The sequence below is a fragment of the Ixodes scapularis genome, unplaced genomic scaffold (assembly GCF_016920785.2).
Source record: "Ixodes scapularis isolate PalLabHiFi unplaced genomic scaffold, ASM1692078v2 PGA_scaffold5__190_contigs__length_132052651, whole genome shotgun sequence".
Taxonomy (NCBI): domain Eukaryota; kingdom Metazoa; phylum Arthropoda; class Arachnida; order Ixodida; family Ixodidae; genus Ixodes; species Ixodes scapularis.
This window is the reverse complement of record NW_024609880.1, coordinates 86,930,295-86,943,976: the sequence shown is the minus strand read 5'-3', so window position 1 is coordinate 86,943,976 and position 13,682 is coordinate 86,930,295. Positions and strand designations below refer to the sequence as shown.

Genomic DNA, 13,682 nt, shown 5'->3' with positions numbered 1-13,682 from the left:
TTAAGTCGACCTCCCCCACATTGCACATCAGCAAAAAAAAAAAAAAAAAAAAAAAACTTTAGATGCGCATTTTACTGCGGACACGGAAGAACGACACAGTATCTGTTTCGAAAGCCGAGCCTCCAACACGCGATCAATGCCTTCTGGCGTGCTTTGGCTGCGCATGCACTCGCGAGGTGCATGATATGGCCAGGCGTTATGGAAACCAGGAAGTTCACGCTGGAGGCGGGACAACTGATGCTGCTCATTGTCGTTCTCACTTCGTCCGGGACTTGACTATGACTCGTCCGCACTGGTGACGTCAGTTCCGTCGTCATCACTGCTACGTTCTCGAGGCACGTCGTCGGTGTCGTCCAACGAAATCTCGCACTTCGCAAATGACAGGATCAACCGCATCTTCCGTACTTGCTCGGCGATCGCGTTGCACGTCACGGGTAGGGACCGATTGCGCACTTTTGCGGCGTACGTTGCTAGCCTGACTTCCAACTCCGGAACCATACTTTGGCCTACGGAAGCCTCTTTGTTTGCCGTCACAGTTTAAGATCCCGCGCCACTGCAGACTCCACTGGAGCATCACCCGCTCCGACGGGTTGAACTTGAGTCCAACCAACATTGAGTCAAACAGCGCAGTTTTTGGTTGCTTCTGAGTGAAGAATGGCCATAAACTAGCACCGAAAAGCTAAACTGCCCGGATCACGCGTGTTAATACATAAAAACGTAGTTAGTGCTGCAGCATGATCTCGTCACTCAATCAAACGATGTGCTACCGTGAATCGTGCGAAAAACTGCGAAGAGAAGCCGTGGGGTGAGTGAGCCGAGTGAGCCATGAGGCAGTTCCAGTTCCAGCGGCCTCCGGAGTGGCTCTTACAAGAAGTGCCGCAATTCCTTGGGAGTCAGGTGCGCCGTGCGCTGTCCACCGCCGTATATTCGGGTTAATTTGCGAATCGCTATCAATTAAAAAAATAATTAATTTGTAATATGAGCACATAGAATAGTGCAATGCTAGAGGTACAGCCGGCTGAACTCGTAACAAGCCGGGTGTCCATGATATCGTGATTGTTTCGTTTTTGCCGGTGGTGGAATGCTTTGGTTTGATTATAAGTCGACCCCCCCCCACTTCAGATTTTCAAAAATTGAAAAAAGGGTCGACTTGCATTCGTGTAAATACGGTAGCCCTTAACAGCTCTGCTGTAAAAAAAAAAAATAAAAAAAAAAAAAATGAAAAAAAGAAATCTTTAGATGCTTATTTTATTGCGAACACGTGAGAACGGCAAAGTATATGTTTTGAAAGCCCAGCCTCCGACACGCGATCGATGCCTTCTGGCGTGCTTTCGCTGCGCAAGCACGCGTGAGGTGCATGAGATGGCCAGGCTTTATTGAAACCAGGAAGTTCATGCTGGAGGCGGGGCAACTGAAGTTGTTCCCTGTCGTTCTCACTCCGTCCGCGACTAGACACGACTTGTTCGCACTGGTGATGTCAGTCTCATTGTCATCACTGCTACGTTTTCGAAGCACGTCGTTGGCGTCGTCCAACAAAATCTCGCACTTCGCAAATGACAGCCTTAACCGTATCTTCTGCGCTTGCTCGGCGATCGAGTTGCACGGCACGGGTAGGGATTTCTCTTACATCCATCATGAGAAAGCTGATGGAACGAAGGGTGCTTGCACATATTCAGTGGAAAGCAGAAGACCTCAGGATCTTTCATCCCACACAAACGGGGTTCTGCAAGAATTTGAGTACCCACGACAGTCTGGTCATGATTTACCATGATGTCGCTGACCAGCACCCCAACAGCCAGCAGCTCCGGGCCTTGGTCACGGTGGACATCAAGAAGGCCTTTGACACGGCCCCACACGAAGCTGTCGTCTCCTCGATGTACGAGCATGCCCTGGAGGGGAAACAACTAGATTTTGTCCGTTGGTTCCTGGCCGGCTGCCGCTACCTCGTCAAGTTGGACTACGCCCCTGACGCGCATAGCAGTACTACCAAGGAGACACTGGAGTCCCTCAAGAAGCAGTATTGTCGCCGACATTATTCAACATTGTCATGGCGCCGCTCCTCTGGGCCCTCATCGTGTTCCGAACCTACGAGCTACTGCCTAACGCCGACGACATTATTATCTGGACATGCCGAGGCTCGGTTTTGATGCAGAAGACAGCACTGCAGGTGGGTCTAGATGCCATCGATGCCCACCTTCGCCGCGTCGGCATGTTTTCGTCCCCAGCAAAAGTGAAGTGCATGTTGTAGGGCCGTAGGCATTCTACCCCTGACTTGGGCCTCACTTTCGACGGTAGTTCATAAGCAAGGAGCCTCTCATAAAGATCCTTGGAGTGAATTGTGGGTACAGCTCTCAAGTGGCAGCCGAATGGATTACCGTAGAATACCGGGCAAGCGCGCACTCAAAATTTCGAGATAATCATGAAAAAATGGGGGATGGGCGCTTGTCCGGTCATCAATTCTACATATAAATGTACTGTGCATTATTTCTCAGATCTTACAAATTTGGGAATGGGCGCTTAATGTGGTATGGGCGAATGCGCGACATTCTACGGTAGTCTATTTCGCCGCAATGGAGACACGGCCTAAACCTTGTCCGTCGCATGTCCCATCGTCTGAGCTGTGTGGGAGAACGTACCACCAAGATTCTGGTCACATCCGCCCATGCTTCGAAGGTGGCCTATGCTGCTCGCTTCTACTCCCTCAAATGAGTCCATCTCGACAAAATTGCGACACTGTATAACGAGGCCCACTGAACCATCCTTGGGCTCTTTCGACACACACGAACGTCAGAGCTTCGCAGGTGGCTGCACCTTGTCGACCTTCGAGAAACACTAGAGCAGCAACTCGACGTGCACATGGCCTGACTTGTGCATACGCTCCTTGGAAAAGCAGCTGCTCGCTTCGTTGAAGTAGCTCTGACCAACATCAACGACCTGCCGCCCACCAAGCCTCCATGGGATCTCATTGATCTTGTGCAATGTGCACGGCCTGTCCCGCGAAATATGGATGCCAAGTGCCATGCCAAGTGTTCAGAGAGAGCATTATGCCCGTCAACACCACGCCGAGGTAACCACATTATCTCAGGACCCTGCTTAGGTCATCCCAAATACGGATGTTGCCCTGCGCACATCCGGTCGATCTGCGAAAACTGCGGTGTTCCCATCCCATGACCATGCGCAGTGTGATCCTACCATTGTTGCAACCACCAGCACGACCCTTCCATCGCCCGAACAAGTTGAAGCCCGTGCCATCTTCCTCGCCCTCCAGATGTATGAGGTCAGGAATCCAGAGCCTGGCATGCTTACGGTGTTCACGGACTCTTGGGACACAATTCGCATGCTTAAAGGTGTACTTCAACGAAATTTGAAATATGCTACGAGTGAGGGTGACGAGAGGACAAAAAGTGAACCGAAAATGAAGGTTTAGTCGGCGAACGTGGGCCAAACAAAATAAAGAATGAGTGTCGAGGCAGCAGCAAGCAGGCGGCGATTTGACACCGTAGTCGCAAGCGAGAGCGAGACTGACTCAACAAGGTGCTGTGCAGCTCCTTTTCGACTGTGTGTGACTATCTCGAAAATTCGGCAAAAAAGCTCAGAGCGTTGCGCTCTCGGGGCGAGAATGAACAGGCACTTCCGAGAACAAGAAAGCAGGACGAGTTGATAAAAGTCCTGCCCTGAGCAAGAACAAACGCGAATCTTCCAGAATTCCGTGACCGAGCGTTGCTTGTTCGGCCCTGCGCGCAGCAATACCGTATTTACCCCCATAATGAACACTTTTTATCCTGAAAAATTTACACATGTTTGGAGGGGGTGTTTATTACGCGGGGTAAAATTTTTGCATTCACACGCTTCGTGCAAATGTCATATTAAGTGCCAATATGACACGGCAAGGTACTGTGGCATGTCTCCACTGATGGAGGCACACCCACAGCTGGATCAGGGGCGTGCCACACTAACCATGCTTAATAAACGCGAGACACTAACCATGTTTTATAAATTGCAAACCTTTTTGGGGAGCTTTCGGCGTGCCTTTTGCCGAGGGAAAAGCGTGCTATGAAGCTCATTTAGCACGGAGAGCGACATGATCGTTCTTAGGCCTAACCACTTTCATGATTTCACTGTCCAAAAGCGGACCACAGACGATGGCATGTTTGTTGACGTCAATGCATCCGATAGGCGATCGTGGTTTTAAGCAGAATTTATATCGTGATTTGAAGTACTCTAGTTTTAGTGTGATGATTCATATTATACTTTTCCTAAAAAAAATAAAAATACCAGAAATATATTTTTATTTATTGTTTGCTTGTGACTTAATATTTTCATGGGCATTTGTTTTGTATTTAATTAAAATTATAGCCAAACAAGGAAAATATACATCAGGCTGAGCACGAGCAAAATATGGTATTCTTCTGAGCAAATCGGAAAGGAGCTTTGTTTTTACCTTCCACTTTATTTGCTCAGTTCTCTTTCATCCTATGCAAGCAAGTTGAAATGCGAAGGAAGGAAACAAACAATAAGTATGAAGTATGCGTCTGCACAAGAGCAACAAACTGACAAAGAGTGAGAGTTAGAAAGAAAGAGAAACAGACAGTCACAGGGATACATACTGAGTTATTAATCTAATGTAAATCTTGCATTGGCCAGTATACTAACTGTTGTCTTACACGAGCTTGCTGCTTATTTTTCTAGACCATACCACCACTTTACACTCTTTAAAACTAAATCAAAAAGCCATTATTATTGGGCAACTAGCCGACTGTGCTCGATTTCAAAGGCAGAAATCATTATTTTAATATAAAGTGACCGAAATTTAGATCTGAGAAATCCCACTTAAATCAAATAAATTTGGTTTGTATGCTTTTCTATTCAATATGTGTCTCCCCTTTCTGTAAAGTATGTGAGTGCACGACTTTAGAAAGTGCTGCACTTGAGCAAGAAATTATGCACTGAGCTGAACCATGTAAGGCTCCCATACCCCTGTTAACACTGCACACAATTTGTGATATAAAGTACATAAACTAATTTAGGGGAAATCCCCAAGGAGGAATAGATATAGGAATGAATAAATTTACTTATACCTGATATGGAGCGCAGTTCTCGCCTCTATGCGACTTGTGACAGCTGAAAATATCCGCCAGGTCCAGGAACCGACCCCGGACCTCTCCAAGATTCGCGAAGCGCTCTATCAACTGAACTAACCAGGAGCTAGCCACCAGTACAGCAAACGAATGTTAAAAGTTTATGACACTCTTGAACAAAAGTGCCATAATTGTGAAATGAATGTTTAAATGTTAAGTATAAATCACTGTTCGTCTAGGGATCAGTAGAACTAACTAAGGATCTGTAAGCCAGCACTTTGCCTCGTTGTCTTTGAGGTGGCTGTAAAACTAAATAAAGTCACATAATTGCAATATGGAGTGCGTATGATGAATTTGTTCTGTGACTACATGAAAAGAAAAAAAAAAAAAATGTTTGCAATAAAAACTAAATAGAAAACGTTCCTGAACAGGCAGGGGCTTTATTTCCATATTAAGGTGAACGATTTGCGTTGCTACGAGTATCGAGGCATTTGACGATCTGACACACATGAAAAGATAATTATAACTCCTTTAAGTAACACCTTTTGGCGGGCTAGTTGGTTCATGATTTTAGAAATAAATGAACTGCGCAAAGGACGAGGACAGAGGTAGAAACGAGTACGACACACAGAGCGCAGACTTCCAACTGTTTATTTGGCGCAGACACAACAGTATATATGACAGCAGCAATCAGTTTGCGGTTAAATAAGGTTTAAACATGACCGTCCAAAAAAGAGAATTCCTTGTCTGATAGTGAAACAGATTGCATGCTTATGCAGTCGTGACCTTTCTTTTTAATGAAGTAGGCTTCTACGAGTTTTCTTTCCGTTGCCTCATTTGCTCTTGCGAGAACACGTGTCCTTTGCAAATCAGGATGAAATGCGGTTGTCATCCTAATTCGCCGTCCGACCGACTTCGAATTAACGTGGTTCTACTGTACTGGCAGAGGACGGCATGCCAGCAGGCAGCAGTGGTGCGAGCTGGGCGCTAGTTTGGCATATGCCACATTGTTGCAGCTTGCGATCGGCACGGATTGATTATTAAAAAATGGAGCCTTTCATATGGAACGACCTGGTCTCCGCTCTCTTGTTGATGACTTAACAGTTTTAGCATTTTATGCCCAATAGCTGTGGGATGAAAAATGTTGTATATGGTCAATAAATTCTGTGTGGTCCTTCTGTTACTTTGCGGGAATAGAAAGATGATGTCATGGGGTGAAGAATTTTATTTCATCTGTTAGGGCTGAACATACAGACATGATTGATGTTAGGGCACTGTGGTAATGTCAACGGGAATAATTGACTCTTAATACGCTTTCAACATGATTGGTAACAAAGATCTTTGAAAGCCCACTTCCAGGCACCTGTAGAAGCAAAGACAAGATGAGCACCAGGCAGCAGTGTATGGTCGTTGAAGGCAAGAACATTGTGGGCAATAAATACTAAGTGATACGAGTGACCACGTGCATCTTCAGTTTTCTATTTACATTGTGACTGAAACGCACGCATCCAACATGGAAATTCCTATTTCAAGAGGAAGCCAACGGAAGTTTTAGCATGGGGTGTTGGCAAAGTTTCTTTTCAACTTTAAAGAAGCATCCTGAAAAGATTATTTCTTTGGTATCTATCAAACACAAAGGCCCCCTTGGTTATCACATGTTGTCTGTGTGGTAGATTGGAAACACTGAAAGATGATAAGGCACAGCTGCTTCTTACAGTTTTGCTCACTCTGGCCATTAGAAGACAGCAGCACTGAACAAGTCAAGGGACTGACTTTGAATTGTCCATAGCGTTGGTCACAACTGCCTTAATCAGCTGCCGTGTTCGAATTACAGCATCATGTTCCTTTGCAAATGGAATTTTCGCCAGAAGCTTCAAAGTCCTCACGGCACGTTCGCGTTTGAAATATTCATCAACAATAGCACCGTGAACTGCCTTGGCAACGTCCTGCATTGCTCGTTCTTTAGATACCTTGTCACCTCTTGCCCTGTCCCGAAACTCTTTCAGCTTCAGAGAGTCAGTCTGGCACACGTCTAGGATGCTAAGGCCGGTTGTCAGGTCCAAGTCAAGAAGGGAACTGCGAAGCAAGGCTGCTGTGGTGGTTTCACCTTGAGGTGCACCAAGGAAGCCTGCCAGAGTGCCCTTGGGCTGCAATGTTGCTGCACTGCCTGCGAACTGCATTGGTGCTCCTCTGTCCTTGGGCTGCACTGGTGTTGCACTGATCTTGGGCTCTAATGGTGTTGTGCTGTCCTTGCACTGCAATGCTACTAGCGTGACTTTGGGCTCTTGCACCACTACACTGACTTTGGGTTCAGGTACATGAACTACTACTGCTGTGGCATCCTTTTCTAAAATGTTTCCAGACCTAAATTCCTCCTTGTGTGAAACCCCATCTGGTGATTCTCCTTTAGGGGTGGCAGTAATGCTTTTGCAGTCCTGGCTTGAGTCCGTGACTCTGCTAGGACTCTGTACTTCTGTTTCAACTGTTACACTAGGACATAGCTCGGTATCAAGTAAATTCGCTGGTTCCAGAATGTCTTCGTGGGTGCAGTCATCATACTGCATAGTCTCCAGGCATAGGTCACCTAGAGCAAGCTTTATGCCACTGTCTGTCATATCAGGTGTGGCAGAGGCCTCAGTTCTGATGCTACTGCTCACGTCTTCCGTTTTCTTTGTGACTATTTTCTTTGTTTTTCTTCTTCGTGCGAAACACCAAACTGAACGCATCGACGTATTTGTGCCGCTTGAGCTCTTTTTCTTCACCTTTTTGTTTGATTTCATCGTTAGGCCTTTAAATTGAAGGTAGTCCAGTTTTACCTCGGTCTTCGAATCTTCTGATTCAAGCTTGGTTCCCTGAAGTTGAAGTTCATCAAGCTTCACGTCCTTTGAACTGAGCGTGATATCCTGAAGCTGGAGGGTGCAAGGCTTCTTACCATCTGAATCAGGCATGGAGTCCTGAACTTGAACATTGCACGGTTTCATGTCTTTTGAATCAGTCATGGTGTCATGCAGTTGAAGATTGACATCCCCCAAATCAAGCAGGTCTTCAGGTTTGCATGCTGTTGTAGACCCTTTCTCCAGTTCTGAAGGGGCTGTCTTCAAGGTGTCAGAAGCACATTCTTCTCCAGTTGGTGTTGTGTCCACTGGTATTTTGTCTTCTTTGCTCTGCACCTCCACTTCATTTGCATTTATGTCTACTGTACAAGGCTGTGTAGGTTGTTCGGCCTGAAAACTGCACACCTCTTGAGTTGATGCGCTGGCATTGAATTCAAGGTCCTCCAGATCACGAGGTTTGTTGACTTTAGGCAAGTCTTTGTTTGCATCACCGAGAGGTTCAGCTTGCTTGACAGTAGACTTTCCTCCAGTGACATGGAATGTCAGATCTGACCGAGAAGGTTGCTTGACTTGAAAAATGCTCATGCCTTGGCTTGAAATACTGTCCAAAAGCTTGAGGTCTTGCACACAATGAGCTTTGTCAACAGCAGACAAACTTGCACTTCTTTTCTTTTTGTTAAGAGGTTCAGTTGGTTCTTCAGCGGAACCACCCCTGATGGCGAGGACAAGACCCTGCAGATTGCGAGAATCTTCAAGCTCCGATACACTTGCTCTTCGTTTTTTTAGATTTCTGGGAGATGCTTGTGTGACAGCAGGGGTATCAGCCTCTTGAACATGTTTGCTCCTGGTAACACGACAGTCTTTAGCTCCAGATGAGCTCGCGTTTCTCTTCTGTGTTGCTCTCGGTACTGTAGTGGGCAGGCCACTAGATGCAGAGTCTTTTGAAAAGACTTCCAAGTTGCACGGTTTAGGTTGTGATAGACCAAGATTCTCTTCCACTTTTTTAGAAAGAGCATCATCCACAACGCCTGAATCACTGTGGCTTTCTGCTTGAACACTGCCTATAAGCTGAAGGCTGTTTGAGTTATCAGCACATTCAGCCTCAACTGGCACTCGGTCTGGACTTTCGGTTCTCTTTGGTGCAAGCACTGCAGCAGGCTCTTTCCTTGATAGAGCAGTGCTAGGTGATTTCATACTTCTTAAACTAAGGGTAGCTTGAAGCTTTGATGACTTGTTATTCACCTTCACTGTTCTTTTTGGAGGTGTTTTTCTCTTGGCATCAGTGCTTTGAATGGCTTGAATTTGTTTGCTCTTGAGCTTGTCCTTCTTTGGGACATCTGTATCACGGACCTCTGGCTGTTTTGCTTTTGCATCCTCCATTTTCTCTGTCTTTTGTTTTGCTTCATTAGTGCAGCTGTCTTGAGTCTGGATGTTGTTAGCAGGCTGAGGCCCCTCCAAGCCATCTGCAACATCAAGATTTACATTTTTTGTTGGATTTAGTGGTTCTGTGATGGCGGCTGCCGAGTCTTTGGGGTCGTCTGGTTGTGTCACATTGATGGACCTCTGGATTGTCTTGGTTGCCTCCTTTGGTATTACGTTTGTTTTGCGTGGCACACAGCTTTCTTGCGTAGCGTCAACAGGCTTGGTACAGTTTAGATCAGATTTTCTTTTCACCCGAGGGGACTTGGCATCATTCTTCGTTTTTCTTTGAACTGTCATTTTCTTTGTATTTGAAGTGCAGCCTGCTGTTTGAACATTCTTTTGCTTGAGGTCCTTTGAATCATTTGGTACGTCGATCTGAGGCATTCCTACTGAATGCTTTCCAGTCCCTTTGACACTCTTTTCTGGTGCTCCAGAAGCACCAATCTCCCAGTCCTGTGTGCTACTAAGAGCATCTCCGTGGTGGAAACCACCTGCACAGTCAGTTTCATGTGATGCTCCATCTACACCTCCCAGTGTCTCAAGATCAGCCTTCCTATCTGGAGTTTTGATGTTGGGAAGTTCAAGGTCAGTTGAGCTATCTGTATCTTCAGTCTCCTGAAACCTTGCAGCAACTTTGTGTGCTTCTTGAGCTAGCTTGTCAGTGCCATCTGAAGTACTGTCACCTTCAGCTTGTATGTCAGCATTAGTCCTTGGATGGGCCAAATGAGATAAGTTTGACTTGGATGAGTACTCCTCAATCACAGGTGGCAGTGGCTCTTCTGCCTTAGGCAGAGCTGTGTCCGCATTGTGCACCTTCTTAGGACAGTCTTGAGTTACGGTGTCAGTGTCTGCAGAGTCGGGCGACAAACTCTGGCTCTCATTCTCTTCCAAAGGGGTGTCCGATACGTCTTCCATGTCATCCAGCTGGGGGAGTTTCCGCTTTACTCCAGAAGGTGCCTTACGCAACCGTTTCCTTGCTTTGGTGCATGTATTCCTGCATCGCTTAGCGGCTAAGGCTGAACCATCTTCACAGTATTCCTCCAATGGTACATCCGACACATCTTCGACGTCAGCAGCTACGGCCAGGTTACGCAACACCCTCGCTCTCTTACTGCTGTGCACTTTCTCGCTACGTACTTTGATTTCGATGGTAGGCACTTGTTTAGCCATCTCAGGATTCGGCACTGGCTTTGCAGGGGGTTGAGCTGCAGGAGACTTGTGAGCTGTTCCATTCGCTCTTGAGATCTTGCTTTGTGGAACTTTGATCTTCGCCTTGGAAGGAAGGCCCATTGGCACTCTCACCTTGGTAGGAAGGCTCAGTGGCGTTTGCATCTCTGAGGGAAGGCTCGCCGGAGACCGCGCCTTGGAGCGGAATTTCCTCGGCATGGAGCTATCACAGTGATATGGTATTTTCTCGAGAAGGGGCACTTTCAGATGCACACTTTTTGATGCACCATTGTTTGCACATTGGGGATATTGAACCACTCCATCGTAGCCAGGCAAAGCCTGTGTTGCTGTGGAAGGCCCAGAAGCAACGGCTTTGTCGATGGGGCTGAGTGTTGCTTGAAGATTTGGAGCTTGGGGCACAGTGTACTGGGGGCGAGTGCCACAACGTTTTGTGTGGCGTGGTACAGGCCAGGGCCTAACACATATCTTTCCAAAAGCGGGAAGCAGTGGTCGCGAGTTCGGTCGCCCTACGTCCGCCGGCACCGTCACTGCAGAAAAGGGTCGAAGGCACGAAAACTGGTGTCCGGGCGAGGCAGGGTAGGCGTCGAACAGCGTCTCTTGCCTGTTAAAATCCTCGTGCAGCGGTCGCTGCTGGTAGTACGTGCCGAAGTTGCTCAATGTCCAAGTGTAGAACTTTCCCATCCGCGGTTTGGAACGACAGCACAATTGTATGGCGTTCGAAAAAAAAAAAAAAAAAAAAAAAAAAAAGTACAATCGCAACGCTTATAAAATGTCGAAATGACGGTGCTGCGAAAAGAAAACCAAGCACCAACCGGACGACTTTTGCGCGCTCCCGAGGCCAGCGGAAGCAAGCGGCCTAGCAGAGGTCGCGTAGACGGCGAGTTTTTACTCGAACGAAAATTGTCCCGCGTTCTTTTTCACCCGGCCACGGTGGGAGAACGTAAACGAGTCACGAACGCCGGTAACTACGGATCTAACTTAAAGAACTCAGTTGCAGCCCGCACTGGCGGCGTCACAGCGTCAACGTTCGGTTCTCGCGAACACAGGCAGCCTTCGAGCAGTTCACGGGGTACGCTTTGACAGCGCGCGAGAGCAACTGTCCGGACAGCGGCCACTGCAACCGCGACGGAACTCACATATTCGCACGGGTTTGCGGCGTCCGTTGTCGTCAGTTCTTGCCGAAAACACACCGCTGTTTCGTTGGGCCTTGTGTGTGTGCGTTGCCTTCCCAGAACGACGTTCACAGCGCGTGGCGACGCCAGCGAACCGGCCGCGAAGGCACAAAAGCGAGCACGGCCATGGTGGGGGCTCGCAAAGTTCCGCTTGGGCGACGGGGCAGTCTGGTAGAACAAGCGTAGCGGTTGTAAAAGGAGAGGAAAAAAAAAGAAAGAGGAGGCAGGTTGAACGTTGGCGGATCACGCCACAAATGGATTGGACTTTTCGTAAAATGTTTGACAAGTCGCCGAAAAAAAAAAAAAAAAAAAGGACTATGTGGGATTAGTAAGTCGATCGTGGACGGTTTCGACTGCTTCTCTCGGAGTTCGAAACATCGTCGCCGCGGCGGCCGCGGTGGCGGGGAGAAGAAAAAAAAGAAAAAACGAAGCCGAAACTTGCCCGAGTTGCTCTGGCGCTAGACCAATCCGGGCGCCAGTGCTTTTTAACGTTATTTAATTTATTTTTTTTTTAAGCGCGCCGCGCGACGCAGAGGGGCGCCGGTTGTGTAGGGAGAGAAGAAAATACGTTTTTTTTTTTGTTCCTTTCTCCTCGTCCCCTTTCTTTTGTGAGGTACAGCAAGTAACGAATACATTGGGGAAGGGCAAAACTCGGGCATCCCCAGGCCCCCCCGCCCCTCCTCCCTTCTCCCTCCCAGTTTCTTTTGTGTCAAGAGATCGGACCGAGGACGTTGAGGGTTGGTGTTCAGCTTAGTTGAGGGGACTAAAAAAAAAAACTTAGACCTTAAACCTTTTTTTTTTTTTTTTGCATTAAGAAGTTTGAAGGGCATTGTTGGCTTAGGGAAGCTGCAGAACTGGAACCGGCATGAAAAAAGTGTCAATGTGTGGGCTAACTATGCCACCAAAACTTCTCTCTGCCTGTGAAAAAGTTCCAAAAGGACCTGTGGAAACAATGATAAAGAAATATCAGATATCATTGCTATGGCGGAGCGAAAGTTTGTCTTCTTCTCACACAGAGGATGTGATGTCACAACGCCAAGCTCTTATTGGTTGATTGAAACAAATGTAGTGCGTAGACCTCGAGGCATCAAGCATTGAGGTCTACCCACTATCCTTTCAGTCAAAGCCAATGAGAGCTCAGCGTCGTTCTGACGTCAGTCACCGCAACTCTTGCGCAAGAAGCAGATGACTTGCTCTCCGACTTGCTCTCCATATTGCGGAGGCACACTTGCTGGCTAATTGTTCGTTCCATCTTGCAGCTTCCAAAGTATGTCCTTACTCTGCTCAGCTGTGTTCTGCAGTATATAATAATAAACAGGTGCCTTTAACTCTTTCCTGAGTGGGCCATTGGCCATTGATCACCGGTGATCAATAGTTTCCAAGTGCTGTCAAGAAATTAAATTTAGTGCAGAAAATTATGTTCAACGATCTCGTGGATAGCCGAAGGATTGTAGTTTCAATTTCAACGTGGGTTTGAGCGTTATCACAAGCTTGTGGACTGTGAAAGACAGTCTTAAGAACGGTGGTTGCACATGGTCTAACACGGCTAACTGCTTGCATTAGTCTTCGTAACAAACATGGCATTATTCATGTAATTCAACTGTATTGTGGCATATTTTTAGACCTCAAGAGCTCTGGGGACACTTAAAGTGATGTTATAGGTGTCGCTTAAAGGGGCCCTGCAATGACTTTTTGACTGGTTTTTAATTTGCACTAAACCTGAGCGTACTGAACGTAGTAACTTAATCCAACTTTTCTTTTCTCAAATTTCGCTTTATTTTAAAAGTTATAGGCAAATTAGAATTACAAAAACAAGCAAAAAATAACCTCCTTCATGACGTCGTAGGTCCTACCTTGAGTGGCCTTGAACTAGAGGAGGAGTAGTGAGCTCATCGAGCGCACACGGCTGCCGCACACCGTGTCGACGGCTCGAGAGTGCGCCACTAAAGCACGTGTTGGATAGGCTGTATGAAGTGGGCGGCCAGGGC

General features: G+C 47.1%; 2 protein-coding genes across 3 annotated transcripts in view; one reads left to right on the top strand and one right to left on the bottom strand.

Moving 5' to 3' along the window:
• Positions 1–13,682, top strand: part of LOC8035345 (secernin-2) — a 79,416-nt gene that overhangs the window by 17,132 nt on the left and 48,602 nt on the right. The window lies entirely within an intron of this gene.
• On the bottom strand, positions 6,292–12,181 carry LOC115308413. Its single transcript, XM_029966313.4, has one exon. The coding sequence runs from the start codon at positions 11,201–11,203 to the stop codon at positions 6,839–6,841; it is 4,365 nt and encodes a 1,454-aa protein (XP_029822173.2). The 5' UTR covers positions 11,204–12,181; the 3' UTR covers positions 6,292–6,838.